General features: G+C 39.8%; 1 protein-coding gene across 3 annotated transcripts in view; it reads left to right on the plus strand.

Annotated features, from left to right (window-relative positions):
* The window catches only part of atp10d (ATPase phospholipid transporting 10D), a 218236-nt gene that overhangs the window by 183218 nt on the left and 17621 nt on the right, over positions 1-17397 (plus strand). For all 3 annotated transcript variants that reach the window (XM_048544369.2, XM_059647631.1, XM_059647625.1), the window contains 4 exons: positions 3797-4100; positions 10889-10965; positions 12383-12508; positions 17052-17252. In XM_048544369.2, coding sequence (XP_048400326.1) covers positions 3797-4100; positions 10889-10965; positions 12383-12508; positions 17052-17252 — 708 coding nt within the window. The remainder of the gene's footprint in view (positions 1-3796; positions 4101-10888; positions 10966-12382; positions 12509-17051; positions 17253-17397) is intronic.

Consider the following 17397-nt stretch of genomic DNA (forward strand, 5'->3'; position numbering starts at 1 on the left):
TCTTGTCAATTCTTGACCCTTATTCTTGATGAGCACAAAAATGTACAAATGTTTAGAAGGCAACTTATTCAATTTATGATTAGTTGGAAAGATCAAAGGTTTATCTATATTTCTTAACATATTATTGATTGTTGAAAAGGTGAGCTATGCAAGACATATTTTTCCTGCTTAGCTAAGCACCTCAGACTGGCACATTACTGGGTGGCTGATCAGTGAGAAAATAGCAGGTCAATTTTCACATACTGTCAAGGGCAACTTCTGGTGTCAATATAGTGTAGAGCTGGAGGAACACAACCTCCTGATGAAGGGTGTAAACCTGAAATGTCAACTTTCCTGCTCCTCTGATGCTGCCTGACCTGCTGTGTTCCTCCAGCTCTACACTGTATTGACTCTGACTCTAGCATCTGCAGTTCTTGCTATCCCTGTGCAGTCTCTGGTGGTCAGGGTTAAATGATGCTACCTTCAAGCTGTACTTTCATTTGGCTGTTTTGATTCAACAAAGCATCTTTGTAGTTCTGAATTATGAGTTTTGTTATTTTCTGTTTTCTCCATGACTATTCACAGATCATTCCATCTCGTGCGTGTGTGTGTGTGTGTGTGTGTCTGTCTGTCTGTTTTGTGCATTTTCCTTTCTTCTTTCATTCTATTATTTTATGAGTGCAGTTAATCTTTAATATTTTTCAGTTCTGATGCTGAGCCTACACCTGAAAAATTGACTTTTATCTCCAATGACACTAATTAACATGTTCATTGCTTTCAGCATATTCTGTCTGCTTTCCATCTAGTATGATCCTTTAATTGATTTAGTTCAAAGCCTCAGGCTTTCAAATTGAATGCAAGAAATGTCAATTCTTCCTGTAAGCATTGTAGTACATGTCATAAAAACCATAGATCACCATAGGGTAAAATATTTAAAGGGAATATACATCTTACAGCATTTTCCAGAAATTTTAAATGTGCTTGCCATTTGTGATGATTTCAAACAAATTATAACATACCTTGCTTAACTAGCCCACATTTCAAAACCAAAGCAAATATCCACCGTTAAACATGTTTCTGTGATTGTGCAGCACATGCTGAACAATCCTGAATACACTGATAGCCAAACTGATGAGCAGTTAACATAGTGATAATGGGAACTGCAGATGCTGGAGAATCCAAGATAACAAAGTGTGGATCTGGATGAACACAGCAGGCCAAGCAGCATCTCAGGAGCACAAAAGCTGACGTTTTGGGCCTAGACCCTTCAATTAACATAATCAGCTCATAACATAGCTCCTTTATGCTTACCAGAAGTCACACGTGTTCATTGACTGACACCCATTCTCTGCAAACGAAATAAATGTGTTTAAACCTCACTTTTTTAAGATTACCTGGCAGCTTCGGGAGCTTATTGTTCCTCACTAGTTTCTATGTAGAAGAGTCTGAGCCAATCAATTTTGATTTATCTGCGTTTCTCTTCGTATAAATTGATGTTTGTTTGAAATTTAATTTTTTTACGTTTGTCCCAATGATTGCAAGATGAAAAGCTGCAGTGGCATGTATTTCTTTTCAGCAATGTTAAAATTGCTATTGTATAAGATTGATTATCTATGAGTAGAATTAATTAATTGACCATAAAATGTCATAATGGGATACATTGTTGTCCTTAAATAGTCTTATATTGCTGTCTGTATTTTTTTTAATGTTTATGGGATGTGTGGAAAGACCATAATTTGGTTTGAAGGTGGCACAGTGGCTCAGTGGTTAGCACTACAGCCTCACAGTGCCAGGGACCATTCCAGGGTTCGATTCTAGCCTTGCGGGACTCTCTGTGAGGACTTTGCACATTCTTCCCGTGTCTGCGTGGGCTTCCTCCAGGTGCTCCGGTTTCCTCCTACAGAACAATGATGTGCAGGCTAGGTGGATTGGCCATGCTAAATTGCCCATAGTGTTCAGGGTTGTTTGGGTTATAGAGGGATGGATCTGGGTGGGATGCTCCAAAGGGCGGTGTGGACTTGTTGGGCTGGAGGGGCTGTTCCCACACTGCAGGGAATCTAATCTAATCTAATTTGTTTCTGATCCTTATTTGTCCTTGAGAAGGTGCTGGCGAGTCAATTTTTTGAACTGCTGCAGTTCACAACGTATACGCACCTGCAAGGTGGGCAGGGGTATCCAGGACTTTGACCTAGCAACAATAAAGAAATGGCAGTATATTTCCAAGTCAGGATGGTGAGTGGTTTGGGAGGGAATTTGCAATTGGTGAAAATCCCATGCTTCTGCTACCTGTGGACCTCTAAGTGAAAGGTATAAGTTTAAGTTATATAAACTGCTGCCAAAGTAAGCTGAACAAGTTGCTGTAGTTCATCTTGTAGATTATTTATTCTGCTGTCACTGTGCATCAGTGGTAGAGGGAGTGCATATTAAAATGATGGATAGGATGTCGATCAAGTGGCTGCTTTGTCATCTGTGGTGTCAAGTTTCAGGTGTCGCTGGAGCTGCACTCGTTCAGACAAGTCACACTCATAACTTCTGTCTGGTGATTGTGGACAGGCTTTGTAGCAAATAGCTCACCTCCTAACCACTCAAAGTTTCCAGCCTCTGACCTGTTCTTGCAGCAACAATATTACTGTAGCTGATCTCATTAAGGCTTTGGTCAGTGGTAGCTCCCATGCTGTTCACATTCATAAATGATAAAAGTGATTGAATGCGAAGGGAGATATACTTTTATTCTCTATTTATGAAGATAGTTATTATTTGCACTGGTGCCATGTAAATGTCATTTACTACATGTTAGCCCAACCTGAATGGTTTCTGGGTCTTGTTGCATGCAGGCATGAACCGCCTCAGTATCTAAGGTGTTCTTGATCATATTGAACATTCCAATCATCAGCAAACATTTTAACTTCTGACCTCTACGATGGAAAGAATCTATTGAAATTACTCACAATGGTTTGGTCTAGGGTACTACACTGAGCAACTCCTGCAGCATTGTTCTGGGCTTAGATGATTGGCTTATCACAGTAATCATTCTTTATGCTGACATATCAGTCAGACTTAGAAACATAGAAGATAGAAACAGGAGGTGGCCGTTCGGCTCTTTGAGCCTGTTCTGCCATTCATCATGCTCATGGCTGACCATCCAACTCAATAACCTAATCCTTCTTTTGCCCCATAATCTTTGATCCCATTAGCTCCCAAGTGCTACATCTAGCCGCCTCTTGAATACGTTCAGTTTTTTGACATCAATGAATTCTGCAGGGTTACCACTCCTTGGGTGAAGAAATGTCTCTTCATCTCCATCCTAAATGGTCGACCCCAGTTACTCAGACTGTGACCCCTTGATTTCCATTGCCTTGAATTTGTTAGGATTCTTTAATACCACACTCAGTCAAATGATGTCGTGGTATTAAGAAAGATCACCCAAGTCTCAACACTTGATGCAGACGGGGAGCTTAATTCAACTGTAATGAGGTATTGAACAGGGTGGCCCTAATGTCTCCTACATTGTACATCAGTGAACTGTAGGTTAGTCACTCAGACACCCACAGTTAGTGCAAGAGAACTTCTGATGAGTATGTTCAGCCAACACCTGATATTCTTTGTTGAACCTCTACCTACACAACTAATATTAATACTTGGTTATTATCAACTGACGAAGACTGTAGAAGATTTTGCACATGTTTTTCCACATCAAACACTTTTTTCCTGCTTCTCATCTCCAAAATAAAAACTCTCCTCCTGTGTAATGTCCGGCCCTGATTTTCTATTTGAAAATTTTTAGGATTCTGATACTCATCCATTTCTCTTGTTACAGGAAGCTTGTGAAGACATGATTAATAAAATTATGGCAGAAATCACAGAACAGACCACTGCTGAAAGGAGCACTTCTGATGCCAATTGCCTTCCTACCTCTTCATCTAGTGAGGGCAAACCTCACATTGGCCTGGTTATTGATGGAAAAACTTTAGAATTTGTACTGCATGAAAGTCTGCAAGATACGTTTCTGGAACTTACTAAACGATGCTGTGCTGTTATATGCTGCAGATCAACACCATTGCAGAAGAGCAAGGTTGTCCGTCTAGTGCGCAATAAGCTGAAAGTCATGACTCTAGCCATAGGTAAATTAACATAGTGGAATTCCTGAGTAATCTTTGTTGCATAACTATTTTTAGAAATTCTCCTAAAATATATTTAAATGCCAGTGTTCTGTATACTGTAGCAAGATGTAAGGGTGGTGTGTCAAATGAAAAACTTCTACATTAATATGTCTCAATCATGGAAACAGGCACAATACACTGGGATTAAGAAAGAATCACACTTTTCTCCTCTCACTGCTCCCTCTCTATAACAAATTTATAATTAATTTTAGAAAGTATATTAATATAAACATTGGTATATGCAGTAACTTTATATTTATGTTAAAACAGTGGTTAGTGTAGATGGTTATACTTCACTCGTGCTTCCTTGCATCGTTCTTCATCAACATATCCTTCAGTTCCTTTTTTTCCTTGTGTGTACCTAGTTTCACCTGAAATGCATCTTTGCCAGTTATCTTTATCACTGCTGTGGCAGTAGATTTCACACGTAAACAAAGGTATGCTATTTGTGACAAAAACCGAAAGCATTGCAGATGTTGTAAATCAGGAACAAAAACAGAAGTTGCTGGAAAAGCTCAGCCATTTTGGCAGTATCTGTGAAGGAAAAATTATAGTTAACGTTTCGGGTCCGGTGACCCTTCTGAGGGTTCTGAGGAAGGGTCACCGGACCCAAAACGTTAACTCTGATTGTTTTCTTCACAGATGCTGCCGGAACACCTGAGCTTTTATAGCAATATACTCTCTGTTTTATGTGAAAGATCTATGAGGTTAATTTTAAAAATGTCCAACTAATGGAAACAGGGCTGTAAAAATGGCACGCAGTAATCTCCTGGCTGCTGAATCCCTGGAGATGGCCCATCAACCTATTGCTAATGACATGCAGCTTTCGATGTAAGCATCAGAACAGGACATTCTGGCTGAAATCTGCTCAGCAGGAAATCCACATTTTTAAAAAATATGTGCATTGAAATTATATATTTGGTGTTTATCTAGTCCCAGTTGCGTGGGATTAATCCTTGATAATCTACATGTAATTTTTGTTACTTTACAACAACTTGGGTTAAATTAATCAAAAAGCAGTATATATTACAATACTGATTTGAAATAAAAACAGAAAATACTGGAAATACACAGAAGGTTGTGGCACCATCTGTTGCAAACAATTAGATTTAATATTTTATGATTATGACCTTTCACATTTGAAAGAAGTCCATATAAACAGTAAGAGCCGCTCCTTTTTATCTCCTCTTCCTCAATTGTCCAAAACCCCAAACACTTCAAGATAAAGCAATGATTCACATAATGCATCTTTCCATCTAGTCTATTGTACTTGCTGTTCACAATATCATCTCAATACAGGAAGACTAAACCCAGATTTGATGAACACTTTATGGTCTGCAAACTTGACCTCAGCCTTCCTGTAGCCAGCCACTTTAATTCACCACCTTGCTCTAACACTGACATTTCTGTCCTTGACCTACTCCATTATTCAAGTGAAGCTCAATGTAAGCTTGAGGAACAGCAGCTGTTCTTTAAGTCAGACACTTTAGAGGCTTCAGGACTCAATATTGAGTTCAAAACTTTCAGATCATAATCTACAGTCCATTTTGTTCCTTGTTTTATTATTTTTCTACATATCAGTTATCGACATATGTGCTTTAGGACATTTCTTTTTGTTTCTTTGTTCTTTTCCTGCCTCATCATCATTCACTTTGACCCTGTAAGAAGACATTCCGTTTCTCCTCATTCACTCCAACACTGTCTTTCCTTTTGTCTTTGTCCCAGTCAGCCCTTGCTCACCGAATCTCAACTGCTACAGTGCGGAAGGAAGCCATTCAGCAATCGTGCCTGCACTATCTCCTTGAGCACTTAGACCGAGTGCCAATTTCCTGTTTTTAACCATCTAACCCTGCACATTATTTAAATTAAAATAATGCTCCAATGACTCAATTCAACTTGTCTGCACCATACTTTCAGTTAATGCATCCCAGAACTCAAAACCCATCACATCTCTTAACTTTTCCTGCCACAAGCCTGAAACATTAACTCATTTTCACTCCACAGATGCTGCCATAACCTGTTGAGTATGCCAGCCTGCTTGGTTTTTGTGTAAAATTAACAAAATCTTCTTAAAAAGTTAGATTTTGACTAATTTTTATATCTGCATTTTAATGAAGCCAAGAACATGTATTGAAGGAAACCTTGGCCAAATATTACAAATTTGACAGTGTATGGAATACTGAATATATTTGCACTTCATAGACTCCTTGCAGATAGTAAGGAATTACAAAATGAGACACTCCAAATTTGTTTGGCTCAGCTTAGATTCTTGATGTTAATGTCATTGCAATGAATCAGTTTGAAACCTGAAATAAAATCAGAAATTGCTGGAAAATCTCAGCAGGTCTGGCAGTATCCATGGAGATAAAGCAAAGTTTATGCAGGGGAACAAAGAACAAAGAAAATTACAACACAGGAACAGGCCCTTCGGTCCTCCAAGCCTGCACTAATCCAGATGCTCTATCTAAACCTGTCACCTATTTTCCATGGATCTGTATCCCTCTGCACCCTGCCTATTCATGTATCTGTCTAGATACATCTTAAATGACGCTATCGTGCCTGCTTCAACCACCTCCACTGGCAACACGTTCCAGGCACCCACCACCCTCTGCGTAAAGAACTTTCCATGCATGCCTCCCTTAAACTTGCCCCCCTCACCATGAAATCATGACCCCTAGTAATTGAGTCCCCCGCTCTGGGGAAAAAGCCTCCAGGCTATACCTCTCATGATTTTGTAGACGTCAATCAGGTCCCCCCTCAACCTCCGGCTTTCTAATGTAAATAATCCTAATGTGCTCAAACTTTCTTCATAGCTAGCGCCCTCCATACCAGGCAACATCCTGGTGAACCTTCTCTGCACCATCTCCAAAGCATCCACATTCTTTTGTTAATGTGGCGACCAGAACTATATGCAGTATTCCAAATGTGGTTGAACCAAAGTCCTATACAACTGTAACAAGGCCTGCCAACTCTTGTACTCAACACCCCGTCTGATGAATGAAACATACCGTATGCCTTTTTGACCACTCTATCCACCTGTGTTGCCACCTTCAGGGTACAATGGACCTGAACACCCAGATCTCTCTGTGGATCAGTTTTCCCCAGGGCTTTTCCATTTACCACATAATTTGCTCTTGAATTGGATCTTACAAAATGCATCACCTCACATTTGCCCAGATTGAACTCCATCTGCCAGTTCTCCGCCCAACTCTCTAATCTATATTCTGCTGCATTTTCTGACAGTCCTCTTCACTATCTGCTACTCCACCAATCTTAGTGTCATCTGCAAACTTGCTAATCAGATCATCTATACCTTCCTCCAGATCATTTACGTATATCACAAACAACAGCGGTCCCAACACGGATCCCTGTGGAACACCACTGGTCACAGTTCTCCAATTTGAGAAACTCCCTTCCACTACAGCTCTTTGTCTCCTGTTGCCCAGCCTAGGCAATGGCCTAGTGGTATTATCACTGGACTGTTAATCCAGAGACTGAGATAATGTTTTGGGGACCCGGGTTCGTGTCCCATCATGGCAGATGGTGGAATTTGAATGCAATGAATATCTGGAATTAGGGCCTAATGATGACCATGAATCCATTGTTGATTGTTGGAAAAGCCCATCTGGTTCTGTAATGTCCTTTAGGAAGGAAACTGCCATCCTTGCCTGGTCTGGCCTACATGTGACTTCAGACCCACAGCAATATGGGTTGACTCTTAACTGCCCTCTGAGCAATTAGGCATGTGCAATAAATGCTGCCTGGCAGCAGCACTCTTATCCTGTGAATGAATAAAAACATGTTTGGATCTAGTGACCCTTAGTTGTAAAGAAAAATTAGGGTCTAGAACTTGAAATGTTAACTGCTTTCTCTCCACAGATGCTGCCAGACCTGCGGAGTTTTTCCGGCAATTTCTGATTTTGTTTCTGATTTCCAGCATCTGCAGTTCTTTCTTTTTGTTTTTCACTTGAAACTTGCTTTCATTCTGTTTATAGTCTCCTGTTATATGATAATCATTTAAGCAAACCTCTGTCGGTGCAGATATTTTTGTTTTCCTTGGGAGTGTGTCATGCTTTCATTGCAGATAAAATGTGATAAGTGTAAATGTCTAGCTTTAATTAGCTTAGTTGTTCATGTATAATTTTGATATTGCCTTCAGCATGATCTCATTTGGTTTTTAAGATATTCTCCACTTAGAATAGAGCTTGGAGGTTTAAGACAAAGAAGGGCCCAGAAGCACTTTTCTCCCAGTTTACTACCAATCTTCATTTCAGTTCAAAGACGTTTATTCACCAGGTCTTTCACAGGGATGTTAGAATCAAAAATTGGCAGGCAAAGATGTGATAGAACAATATAACGCAGGCATCCATCTGCTTCAGGAGATGACAGACTGTGCCATGGTGTCTGTCACTTCTGGATTGAATGTCCCCATTATGGGTTGAAGGCTAACCCATAAAGGGAGTCCTTTGGGTTAACTGATTTTATTTTAAACTTTTCATTGGGCTCTCTTTTCCACCGTCTGGCTATTTGTCCTCTACTGTTTCTATGCCATCTCTAACTGCTTATCTCCAGGCACTTGGCCAGCAGCAGGTCCTTCCCATGCATCTGTCCCAGGCAACTTGGTCTTCTTAACAGACATTCTTGTATCTCAGATGTGGGTAATTTGGTCTCATGCCAGTAGCCACCTCAAAAAATGGAACAGGTTTGAGAATGTGACAGTCATCCATTTGATTCACATGACCTTGCAAATGGAATTGGTGAGTGCTTCCAACCCCCAGCCTTTTCTCCTGAGGAAGGATCTCTGGACCCAAAATGTTAATTCTGCTTTCTGTCCACAGATGCTGTCAGACCTGCTGAGTTTTTTTTTCAAAAATTTCAGATTTTGATTCTGATTTGTAACATCCTGTTTTTTTTTATATTTTGTAAACTGTAATCCCTGTCTTGATTTACATGTGCTGACAGTGCGAGAATGTTTGAGAATCACAGTAGTAAAGGATACAATTCTGAAAGGGGTAGAGGTGCACAAATTTTTCATTATGGCAGAGCAGTTTCAGAACGTGATCGAAAAGGAATATAGTGTTCTAGCTTATAAATAGAAGAATAGAGCACAAGAGAAAATTATGGTGACCGTAAGTTGTAGGAGCAGAAGTAGGCCATTCAGCCCATTTAGCCAGCTGAGCCAATCACTGAGATCATGGCTGATCAGAGAATCAGCAACTGCACTTTCCTGCTTTTCCCCTATTACCTTTGATTCCCTCATTCATACAAAATTTCCCTATCTCAGCCCTGAACATAATTAACAACCCGGTCTTGACGGCCCTTTGTGGTAAACAAATCCACAAACTCACCGCTCTGAGCCAAGAAATTGTCCTTATCTCTGTCTTGTGTTCAAACCCTGGTTCGAGATTATGCCCTCTGGACCTGAACTCTTCCACAAGTGGAAACAAGTTTCAGCATCTACCCTGTCAAGTCCTCAAGAATCTTGTATGCTTCGACACCATCGCCTCTCACTCTTCTATGTTCCAATAAGTACAGTTCCAATATACTCAGCCTCTCATGAGACAGCCTTTCATATCTGGGATCAGCCTAATGAACCTTCTCTGAACCACTTCCCATGCATTATGTCCTTCCTTGAATAAGGGATTCAAATAAAACATTTGTTCTACTTCAACAAAGCTATTATGTTCAGTATTGGATATCACTCTTTAGGATGGATGTGAAGACTTTAGAGGGGTGCAGAAAAGACTTACAATTATGATTCCACGAACGAGTAGCTTTAGACACGTGGTTACATTGGAGTTGCTGGGCATGTTCTGTAAGATGAGAGGAGAACCGATAGTGGTGTTCAATTTCATGAGAAATCTAGACAGTTATTACAAATCTAGTGTTGGAAGCATCAAGAAAAGGAAGGAGAGGTGATTCACAGAAAAATAGACTTTGACATGAGGAAAGTCTTTCTTAATCATTGAAGGTTGAGATCTAATGTACAATGTATCTTGGAACAGATGCTGTAAGACACTGGGCACTGGTTTCTTCTCAATCCTAGCTTATCTTCTTTCCTCACAAAGTCATGCCACAGTATCTGCCAATTGAAGAGACACAATTGAATATTTTTCATTCAATTAACTTACATACAATTTGCAAAGGTTAAGCCTTATTAACCATACAAGTATTTATGCCTGTTAGGTGAATTGTAACAACAGAAAATCTGAAAGTCTCAAATCTTTGTTGTAATACCATTTATGTTTTTGAAGACTTTCAGATTTTCTTTGTGTATAAAGCTTCCAACTACCCCAACTTGAGCTTAACCACCACATTTTCCCTCCTTTACTCATCAAGACAAGGACTCATGCTGGAATCTCCTCCATCATCACTGACAGTTCTCCGAGTGACTTACCTTGGCTAAGTTTCCATCTCCCTAACTTCAGTGTCCCATCAAAAATAGATCAAATTCTAACTGATTTGCTTTGAATAACATTTTGCCATTTTGTGCAGTACATGTGCCCAATGAGCCAGTTAGTGTATTTTAATCTTCTGTACCAGGGTGCTGTTTTTGGAAAAGAAAATGACTAAATGAGAAATTATCTACAGAATAATTCAAAATGTGTTAAAGGATGTCTCTTTGTTCTGGATTGTGCTATCTGGTCATGACAAACTCAGCTGCTTCTTTTGAGTCAAGTGCTGAGAAACTAAATAGCTTTTCATTCTGGTTTAAATTTTTTAAAAATTTGTTTTGATTTTTGGTGCAGGTGATGGTGCCAATGATGTCAGTATGATTCAGATGGCTGATGTAGGAATAGGAATTTCTGGTCAGGAAGGGATGCAGGTAAAAGCTGTCATGGTGCATATCTCTATGTAGTTGAAAGTAAATATACATGTACTTCAAGGATACTTTACACTTTCAACTTAGTGCTGGCTTTAATTGTACTCATAAGTACATACGTATGTATTCTAAATAGTGTAACTGTATCTCATTACAAAGTACTGTCTACTTGCTTGGATGAATACAACTCTAACATCCCTTAAAATGCATGGCACCGTCCATCACCTTCAGCATTCACTGCCTTGACCAACAGAACACAATAACAGTGTGTACCATTTATAGCATGTACTTGCAGTATCTTGTCTCATTAACCACCTCTTAGAGTATCTTCCAAACCTGTAACAAAAAAAATTTAAAAAACAGCAAATGCATGAAGGTGCCACCACCTGCAAGTTCCTGTCCAAGCCAAATGCCATTCTGGCTTGGAATGGTATCACCAATCTTTCATTGGTGTTGTGTCAAAATCCTGAAACTATTTGCCTAACAGCTCTCTCCATTTTTCTTTAAATGAAATTTGACAAACGCCTCCCCCAATAAGCTCAAGTCAAACACTTGACAATTGTATGATTAGCCAGTAGGTTTTAGTGTTTTAACGATTCATGTAAAAGTTGATATTTCTTCAGCTTTCTGCTTACTTCTGGTAGCGTTGTCACTCAATTGTGTTACAACGATCCTACAGTTTACAATTATTACATTCAGGATACTAAGATGTCTTTCTTAAGTGCGGTCACTTCTTGTTGGAATCTAATCCGGTTTTAATAACTTTTAAATTTGGAGTTTTATATCTAAAACATTTCTTACAGTCACGTGACTTGGCAATCCCAAAAGTTCAACTTATTCTTTGTGGTCCTTCTGTTAACACTTCTACCCAGCACACGGCTCAAAAAATCCCTGTTTGAGAGACATGAACGTAGCAGGCCAAGCAGCATCTGAGGAGGACAAAAGCTGACATTTCGGGCCTAGACCCTTCCCTGTGCTCCTCAGATGTTGCTTGGCCTGCTGTGTTCATCCAGCTCCATACTTTATTATCTCGAATTCTCCAGCATCTGCAGTTCCCATTATCTCCGTTTGAGAGAGTTGTTTTTTTTTCTCTTCTGCACCCCATTTTCTCCAAAACCTTAAACTAACTATGTTGTCAAAATTATTCCTGACAAGAGCCTACTCAGCTGATAATTAACTCATTAATCTCTTATGTCTTCTCTCCCACACAACTCTGTCGTATGATCACTTATTGGAAGCTGGCTGCTTCTTTATAATCTGAAATTGGGATCTAAAGAAAGCTAGTTTTTTTAAAGTAACCACCACCCCAAAACAAATGTAGACTTTCTACCACAAAAGTAGGTGGGTTATTACAATACAGGGGATTTTTCCTGTGATTATTGACTGAACACGGATGTTTTTGTTTTGTATTGTTTTGCAGGCAGTAATGTCCAGTGATTTCGCAATTTCTCGTTTTAAGCATTTAAAGAAATTGCTGCTTGTCCATGGTCACTGGTGCTACACCCGACTTGCCAATATGATTCTTTACTTCTTCTACAAGAATGTGGTACGTGTTATTGGCTGAGCTGCCAAAGTACTAACAAGCTTAATTTTTCCATGCAACTGGATAGAAAACAGATTTAGGCCACAGCCTTCAATTTGAAACTTTACTATATTCACTCTATAACTGGGTATGCTAATAAAGCATATGACAGACAATGGAAAAGTTCCTGATGTCATCATCAATTATTTTATATAGGTGGATATGAGCATGGTTTGACACCCTTTCATGTTTATTCCTTATGATAAAAAAATCACTTCTCTATTCATAACTTTATGCATTAGGTTGATTGTGGAAACTTCCACAATTTTCTGTTTTGCCTCAGCATATTTTGCTTTTATCCTAAAAAGTAAAATAGATGTTTGATAAATACCTAAAAAATGAACACCCACAGCAACCAAACATATTTGCAGCTTTCTTTGTAGATTTTGAAATGAATGATTTGCTTTGTGTCGGTTGCTTAGGCTTTTCTCACCCCTACCCCGAGACGATATCAGTTGTAGTGTGTCTTGGATTGAATTCAGCCATTTTCTCAATTGATGTGCTTTTACTAAATCTGTGGTTTGCACTTGCTGAGAAAAATAGTACATTTCCCAGTAGGGAACTGTGTACTGGATTTACACTCCTCACAGCAGGTTTTAAGGATGAGAGATGAGATTATGTAAAACTGCTTAGCCCAACCTTTCCCCTCAACTTGCCAGCAGTGAGGTGCATCTTTTATCTCTGAGAGGCTCCCCCGCCACCCCACTCAAAGTGCTGAACTATGAATTAGTGAAAAAGGTGGATGGGAGGCATTTCTCCCACGCTTTCTTCATCTCCTATCTCCACCATGCCTCCAAGTTTGAATTTGCTGTTCTGCTTATTCTTTCATGAAATGTGGGCATTGTTGATAAGGTGCAATTTACTGCCCATCCTGAATTGTCCTTGAATGGATTGGCCTTTTCAGAGGTCAGACCCTTTTCAAGAGTCAACCACATTACTGTGGATCTGGAACCACATGTAGACCAAATTGGGTTAGGACAGCAGAATTCCTTCCTGAAAGGATATTAATGAATCTTTGAAATATAAGAAATAGGGGCAAGAGAAGACTGTTCAGCCAATTGAGTTGCTCTACCATTCAACACGATCCTATCTGATCCTTTGTCTCAGTGCCATACCCTGACTCTCTACGCAAAAAGGCCTTTACAACTTTAGCCTCTAGAAATCTATTTCTTTTTTAAATGTGTTCAGTGCTTTGCCCTCCATAGCCATTTGGGGTTGAGAATTCCACAGTTTCACCATTGAGTAAAGAAGGTTCTCCTCTTAGTCTGAGATAGTCTACCATGTATCCTGAGACTGTCTCCCCTTCCCAAAGGGAGCTGTCAGTTCAGTCCCATCAGAATTTTGTTTCAAAGAGTTCCCCCACCCCATCATTCTTCTAATTTCCAGTGGATACAAATCTGTCCTCATACAACAAGCCTGCCATCTCAAGAATCAATCAGGTAAATATGTGCTGCACTCCCCCAATGGCAAGCCTATCTTTTCTTAGGTAAGGAGATCAAACTGCACACAATACTACTGATGTGATCTCACCAAGATCCTGTAAGGCTTTTACAATACATATTACCTCCTGTACTTAAACTTTTTTGCCACGAAGGCCAACATACCATGTTCGTTCCTGCTTGAAGCCCCTGCATGCTTGCTTTTGATGTCAACATGACATTGACATGCCAGTCGTGGCATTGACTTCCAGCTCCTGAAGTCACTGTTGCTTAAAACCTTGGAGGCTTGTGTAGGTAGAATAAAAGTAACTGGACCTGTGGTCCACAAAGGAAAAACCACTCAGCATTTAGCTTGTAAAGCCCTGTCATTGCAATCATGTTGTACCTGTTTTTTTATACTGATAATTCATTCACTTTGTTGTGAATAGAGCAATGAACAAAGAACATTGAACCCATGGAAAGGACCTGCGTGATTGATGTGCAACCAAGGCCATTCCTGCAGATGTGGGGGTCTGCTGGCAGTAATTTTTGTCCTTGATGGCACTCTGGGCAGTTGTCCACCAGTGCAGCTATGTCTGCACCCAGGCCTGCGCCAGACATAACGTCTCGCCAGCATCTTCATTTTGGAGACTCCTGACAGCCCTGGTGAACGTCAGCCGGTATTTAGTGGTGATCTTTGCTCAGGACAATCACTCCTGCTCCCCGTAGCAATATGCCATCCTCTGCTGTGAGCTGGTCTCGCTTGGGTTTAATACATTTTCAATTCTGTTTGTGACAGCCATTTGGCTTCCCCCATCATCATCAGTTGTTTCCAGTTTTGAAAGGACTAGATTTTTCTGCATCCAAAATATGATATTGTCGGCTATGACTGGAAGTGTATTCAGAAAATTTAACGCCACTGCAGACTCTTCCATTGAGACCACCACCGGTGGTGTATCTGCCATTGGGAGGTGGCTCAATGCATCCACGTTGGCTATGCATCCTCCAGAATGGTGTTGCAACTTATAATTATAAGCACTTGGTATCAGAGCCTGCTGCTGAATGCGGCCGAAAGCTATGGGTGGCACTGTCTTGTCCTATTTAAGTAGGCCAAGTAGGGGTTTGTGGTCCATGATTGTCACAAATTTTTGTTCATAAAGATATTCCTAACTCCAAACATGACTGGCAATCCTACTTTCTCAATCTGGGCATTAGCCATTAATGCATATGCTATTGGACATGCCTGTCCATTGGGCCACCTGTTAGCAAATACTACCCCAGTCCTGTGCAGGGAAGCATCACATGTCAACATCAGATCCCAGATCTTTCTTTGGATCGTTGTATGTCAACACCTTAGAGAATGATAGCTGTTTCTTTATTTCACCAAAAGCTAGGGTTGTCTGTGCGACCATTCCCAAGGCTGACCCTTTTGTAGGAGTTGGTGTAGCAGTGCCAAGACGGAGGCTAGTTTGTGTATGAACTTTCCATGATAACTTACAACTCGAGAAATGACCTAACCACCTGGATGGAGGTGGGAGCAGGGGCACCTCTGACCACCCTCACTTCTTCCAACAGTTGTAACCCCATCTTGCTGACTCTGTACCCCAGTTCTTATGCAGCCTTTCAACTCATGCTCTCCTTGCGGCTGAAAATAGGGAAAGGGAAGTGAAAATGCTCCACCCTCCCCTCCTCAAAGCCCCCTCTCACCAATTCAATCATTCTGTTCTGCACCACAGCATTTATTATCAAGACAATTAATAGTCTAACGGTCACCATTGCCAAAACTACTTTTACATTTCTGAATAATGAATTTAGTCTAAATTTGACATGCTGCCATGATGCAATTTGAATTCATGTCACCACAGTATTAGCATGTACTGCAGGATTAAAAGTGCAGTGACATTACCATTGTGCCACCACATTCCTGGCAAGTGTTCTTTCAAATTGATTAAGAGTCATTCTCCTTTAAGGGCAATGGTTTGGCCTTTCTTCTGCTTGACAGACTCACCATCTGATATTTTAGATGGGATCAGAAACCACAGTGTGCCATAGATTCCAGCACTGTGATTTTACGTTCATTTCAAAAGCTGTAATTTCGAGGCAAATATAAACGTCATGACTGTGTAACTATAGTATAGGCAGTCCTCGGGTTGCAAACAGATTCAGTTCTGGAGTCTGTTCACGGGTTGATTTGAATTCAAGTCAAACACAGAAAGTTTTGTATGTTACCTTGTTAACGACTACAAAGTGAGCCATCCCTAACTCACTTAACATGTTATCTTATGAAAAGGTGTGAAAATTCAAAGCCTGCTGAAGAAAATCAGGAGATTAAAAGAGCTTCCATTAAGGATTCTGCATAATTGATTTAACTTTGTGGGGCAATAATTCATCAAAAGTTAACATTGCAGCTATCTTCAATTTGATCTGTACAAAACCGTCGATAAAATTCCAAGATGACCCCTGAAAGACACATCCTCAGAAAAAGACTTCTTACCCAGAGATTGCTCAAGAAAAGGGCTTTCAAAACTAACTTTAGTTCTGCTAAGAATCCAGGCAATCTGCAAGTGTCATAACCACATTACTAGTGAGGAACAAGGAACCTTCCTTTCTTTCAAAGCCTGCTGTAGCTATTGACTCCATCTGTCCAATCAAGGTTGAAGTATTCAACATCAGAAAGCTTTGCAACACCTGAACCTGACTTCAAGTTTTCAGTCTGTATATAATGGAAGGAGAAATTTTCAAACAATTAATGGGCCTGCAATGATAATAAACTGATTTTATTCTAATCTATATCCTTTTTTCCATTCACAGTACCAAATTTATTTTGTAACTTTCAGCAATAGTTGTGTAATAAAGTAATCTTTGAATTTATTTAAAACTAAATTACCTAGCTGTTTATTTAAGTTCAAATACACAAAAAATTAATTAGTTAAATGAGAAATATATAAATTCGCAGTTTACAGTTCAGTCTGTAGACATGGCTGATGTTGCCGTTGCATTGAATGACAGAAGTTTCAATTCTTTGAAAATAAAGTGAAACTTGCCGCATTTGCTGCCATTTGTGTTGATATTGATATCTTCTTTTCTAGGCTTATGTGAATCTCTTGTTCTGGTACCAGTTGTTCTGTGGATTCTCTGGTACATCAATGATTGACTATTGGATCCTCATTTTATTTAACCTCCTTTTCACATCTGTTCCACCAATTATCTATGGCATCCTCGATAAAGATGTTTCTGCAGAGACTCTTCTCCAACTACCAGAACTCTACAGTAGTGGGCAGCATTCTGAGGTATTAATTTTTAACAGTATAATGCAATACTCTGCTTTCTTTATTTTGAATAGAATTGATCAACCTAATAGATTTACTCATGAGGCACAGCTCCACTGCAAACACTTAATCATTTAAAGTTGACTCGTAGCTACATGGGAACAGA

The sequence above is a fragment of the Stegostoma tigrinum genome, chromosome 1 (genome assembly GCF_030684315.1).
Source record: "Stegostoma tigrinum isolate sSteTig4 chromosome 1, sSteTig4.hap1, whole genome shotgun sequence".
NCBI classification, from domain to species: Eukaryota; Metazoa; Chordata; class Chondrichthyes; order Orectolobiformes; family Stegostomatidae; genus Stegostoma; species Stegostoma tigrinum.